General features: G+C 34.1%; 1 protein-coding gene across 1 annotated transcript; it reads right to left on the reverse strand.

The window, feature by feature from the left end:
- Window positions 1-372: 372 nt before the first annotated feature.
- Window positions 373-4,295, reverse strand: LOC135138667 (uncharacterized). Its single transcript, XM_064068642.1, has 8 exons — window positions 3,923-4,295; window positions 3,602-3,727; window positions 3,211-3,557; window positions 2,842-3,022; window positions 2,206-2,782; window positions 707-908; window positions 498-653; window positions 373-451 (listed from the first exon to the last, which is right to left on the reverse strand). Exons 1-8 carry the CDS (start codon window positions 4,293-4,295, stop codon window positions 398-400), a joined length of 2,016 nt encoding a protein of 671 aa, XP_063924712.1. The 3' UTR covers window positions 373-397.
- Between the last annotated feature and the right edge of the window lie 448 nt (window positions 4,296-4,743).

The raw sequence follows: 4,743 nt of genomic DNA on the forward strand, positions 1-4,743 counted from the left end.
CAGTCCTACAGTAAATCCGCTTGTTTGGCCAAGATCTTCTCCGATTGTAAGACTAACAAATAAAAATTATTTCAATACGGCACGTGGCCTATCTAACTGTCTGCGTAACGTGTCATTGCTTGCGTTTATCGAATTTTATGAGGGAACCGCTGTAAAAGCCTTATGAAGCCATCGTCGTATACCCACTATTTCTTTAGCCGAACGTTACCCATTTATGCTTTAAGGTTAGAAGATTGTTTTGATAGAGATTTTTATGCTTGTATTAAAACAGCTACATATTAGTAAACAACCAAACTGTTTGTGATGTTAACTTATTTCGTTTGAAGTCTTGTGTGCTGCCTATCCAGTATCGACGTGATGTCTCGTGCATTATTAAAACCCACTTCAGCTCAGATTTCTATGATTTTATATTTAAAAGCAGCGTGAAATACGAATAGGCGGAGCTTATGACCTAAAAATGCGTGGTAAATAATTTCTAAAACGAAATTCCAGCTTACTCCTAAAAATGTAGGAAACGACATAACCCCCATATTAGCTGCATTTAAAGTGAGAGGTTTTTGTGACCTCATTAACATCATATAAATATCTTTTCGAACGTCTACTGAAGCTGCATCCCATGGGACGTAGTAAATGTCTTCGGCTATTGCAATACTCTGTAATTAATAGTAGATAACTTTGTATAAAAATACAAATTTTGTGTTGGTACCTCATCGATAAGTAGCTGTCCATAGTAACAAATCAGTAGCAAAAGGACTAGCCAACCCAACAGGTGCAAAGTAAATCTTAAAGAGTCGTGAAAATTATCAACAATAAGTATTTCAAAACCCAAAGCGCTGATAACTAGAGAGGTTAAAGTCAAATGTAGCATCATCATTGTACTGAATGCTTCATTAGTTTTATCAGAATATCTACAATATTGGTAATAATTAGAATAAGTAAAGTAGTAGATACAACACCGAAGAAATCCACACCCCCCACACAATAGATAAAATAATAAGTGGGCTAAAACAAAAACAACTACATGGAAAATTCTACAAAGACTTAGAAGAAAATCATGTCAATAAGAAGATGTCATTGATTTGGTTAAAAAAATCAAGTTTGTATGCCGAAACAGAAGGATTTGTGTTTGCTATTCAAGACCAAGTAATCAATACCAAGAATTATAGAAAATACATCATCAAAGATCCGAACATAAAAAACGACTGCTGTCGCCTATGCAAAGCAAAACCTGAAACGATCCAGCACATAATCTCTTCTTGCAGCATCCTAGCACAAACTGATTACAAAGCTAGACACGACAACGCAGCCAAAATCATTCACAAAGAATTAGCAACACTTATGAACTTAATCGAAGATACGACACCCTATTACACTTACATTCCGTCTCCATTCCTTGAAAATAACAAATACAAATTATACTGGGATCGCACAATACTTACAGACTTAAACATTACAGCTAACAGACCAGACATCATACTTATCAAAAAACACACGAACGAAGCCATTCTCATTGACATTGCTATTCCCAACACAAACAACATTATTCAAACATACGACACCAAGATTTCCAAATATCTACAATTATCGATAGAAATGAAATCCATGTTAAATCTTAAAAAAATTTCAATTCTACCCCTAGTTATCTCTAATGTAGGTGTAGTTCCAAATAGCTTAGTTGAGAATTTAAAGTCTTTGCACTTGAATGATTCAATAATTGTCAAAATTCAAAAAGCTGTTTTGTTAGGAACATGTCATATTGTTCGTAAGTTTCTTGAACAGTCTGATCATGTCAGTCAGATTAGATTAGCACCAGTAGGTCAGAGTAGTGTAGGTCACTTTTCATGTGATGCGCGGATAAATGATCGGTAGTTACGCTTGACTTTTGGGGATGGGGTGAGATTAGAGAATAATAGCAGACTAATTTGTATGCTGTAATTCTAGAATCTCGAAAGTTGTTCTGTTAATCTAATCAAAGCATATCATTACTTGGTCTTAGTACCCGTAATGATAGAAGTCTTGCCTGAATGCCGGTCATTTCCGGGTCAGTGGTGGGTCTTAAATAATAATCAATGCATATCATTACTTGGTCTTAGTACCCGTAATGATAGAAGTCTTGCCTGAATGCCGGTCATTTCCGGGTCAGTGGTGGGTCCTAATAATAATAGGAAGAAAAACAAGATTCTGTTTCATGAAAATTTAACTTACATTATAATTTGTTGGTGATATTGTATACAGAAACGTATTTTTCTAGCAAAAACAGCTTCTAAACAGTTTAGTTTAGCAATGAGGTTTCTCAGATGTTTCAACTGGTTGATAATATGCATCAAAAACCCACAAAGAAGCATCGTTAGATCCAAAATTATCAAGGAAACCATAGTACATGTATAAAACTGATGTACAAACACAATTTCGAACACAGGACTGTAGTCAAAATCAAAAGGAAACCAACATCTAGTTACAAGACCACACGGCACGTCTCTGTCTACTAAACCTTGAGCTTGACGAACTTTACATGTTTCTATATTTAAATACGGCATTATCATGTACACAATATTGCCGAAAACTCCATAGAATAAGAAAACTTTGGCATACAGGTTGGCCTTGTCATCAGTTTCCATAAGGTTAGACGGTTTATTATAAAAGTTAAAATTTGGCAGCTGTTCGACTAGTTGCTTGATGAGTTTTCGTTTATGAATAAAGCATATGATCATGTATACCATTCCAACTATACAAATTAATGCAATAAAATTTTCTATAAGTGCTGCGACATTGTAGACGTTACCTAATAATGAACGATGCATACAATTATTAAAACGTATACAAAAATGTAAGTTATCATACCGTGAAGATGAATAAGAAAATCAGCTAGAATAGGCAAAGCGCAAGGTAAAATAGACAAAATTAGCAAACTGTCTTTAAAAAATCTCCATTTATTAAAACATTGGCTACCTTTAGGCCATAAAACTGAAATTCTTAAGACGGTTATAGTAAAGTTGAGGTAATTGTAATTGGACATGTTCGTCTGAATTTAACTGAATAAGTTCTAGTTCTGATCTAACGTTATCGATTTTGATGTTGAGTTTCCTTTGTCGTAAGAAATGGATCTACAATGTTTAAGTAGGTCTTTGTAGTTGCTTCATATACTATGCTCAAAGACAGTCTGAATACTTACTCAATAATTTTAATATGATACATGATGATTCGTCTCACTTTGTGTTTTAAAACTGTTGGATCATGTGAGTCTCTTTTGAATAAATCTCTAATTAATTTTCTACAGTATTGTAGCTGTGTTAAAGTATGCATCATTATTCCCACTAGCAGCATTGTTAATACAACAACGTAGTAAGTAATGACAGCACAAGTGTAAACTTGAATAAGATACGCCATTGGAAACATACTCGTGGAAACATCGAAAGGGTAGAAACAACGTGCCATTAGTCCACAGGGATCACGTTCTTCATATAATTTGGATTTTCGACGTAAGTGGCAATCACGTTTCTCGGTCAGTGGTGTTATACAGTTCATTAAATTACCAAAAAACCAATAACAGATGACAGCTGGAAAAGATAACAGTATCTACTCTCACAACACCCTAAAATACCTACGAAAAGGGGGCGGCTTTCTGGCAACCTCCCTAAACTTTGCCCCCGCATAGATTCAATTTTGTTCAAATGTTCAAATCGGGACACCACAGAACTATTATAAAAATCAGTACTGTACATTATTTCTATAAGTAGAAAGTTTTGGAACAAAACTTAACCACGAGTTGCATTCGTGGTTAATACTTATTAAAAGATAAAAATTAGTCCGGCACTTGTAACTTGTAGATATAAATCATTTCACAAAGTTTTAAATTAAAGCAACATAACATAAACAAGGTATTTTGTTATTTTAAAACTAAAAATGTAAATATACCACCTACCCTTGCTGTAGTAATGTACTCTCACATCAGTAGCAGCAATTTCCGATTGTGGACAAAACTGTTCAAACTCATTTAAGTGTTCAATCATGTCTTTTACGTAAACAACTTTGCGCAGAAAACAATATCTCATGTAAATGCATCCAGCAAAATCAATAAGTGCAATAATCCGTTGAATAAGTGCGTCATATCCATCGGATTCAAAAAACAGTGTTCTCACAATTCCATTAAAAACGGTCCAGGCACTAAAATATACTATAAATAGCAGAGCTAAACTTTTTGTCTCATATCTCCACGACATGCGACCCTCAGGCGGCCAAATCATTATCGATTTCAACGTTAAGATGTTGAAATTCAAATGTTTTACTTCGCTCATCGTAAGGGCGAAGAATGTTACAATTCAAAGCGTTTCTGATTAGAATTTTCTTGTCATTTATGTAACGTTGTAACTGAAATAATAATACGCAAGTACTTATTTTGTCTTTCATCAAACTGCAGTGCAACATGCAGTTATTTGTTATTTATAATGGTTGATCGTGAATATTTTGTATCTCCCGACAACTATCAACGTTTGTTTGAAAGAAGATTTGTGTTGCTTTATTCTTTCTTAGTTTCTTTCGGGTGTTACCAATAGATTAGTCTGCGTCTATATTTCTTTTGTAAATTTTGCTATTTTCTATTTAAATGATGGTGCGAAATTATCAGATTATCATGATCCCCACGGTGAAAGTCTAAATTTTTACTAAAACTACTGAACTATTTTGACTTTCATCAGTATGATTTGCTTTTTGTGTATTTTGAAAATTTTACTTCCCCAGAAAATA

This window comes from Zophobas morio, unplaced genomic scaffold, assembly GCF_036711695.1.
Source record: "Zophobas morio isolate AGI-343-1 ecotype UQ-CSIRO unplaced genomic scaffold, CSIRO_AGI_Zmor_V1 ptg000030l, whole genome shotgun sequence".
Classification (NCBI taxonomy): Eukaryota; Metazoa; Arthropoda; class Insecta; order Coleoptera; family Tenebrionidae; genus Zophobas; species Zophobas morio.

Coding starts and splice junctions, on each gene's coding strand:
- LOC135138667 (XM_064068642.1), bottom strand. CDS start 4,295: ATGAGCGAAGTAAAACATTTGAATTTCAACATCTTAACGTTGAAATCG. Junction 3,558..3,601: donor AAGCCGCCCCCTTTTCGTAG/GTATTTTAGGGT, acceptor TATCTTTTCCAG/CTGTCATCTGTTATTGGTTT. Junction 909..2,205: donor TATCACCAACAAATTATAAT/GTAAGTTAAATT, acceptor CCAATATTGTAG/ATATTCTGATAAAACTAATG.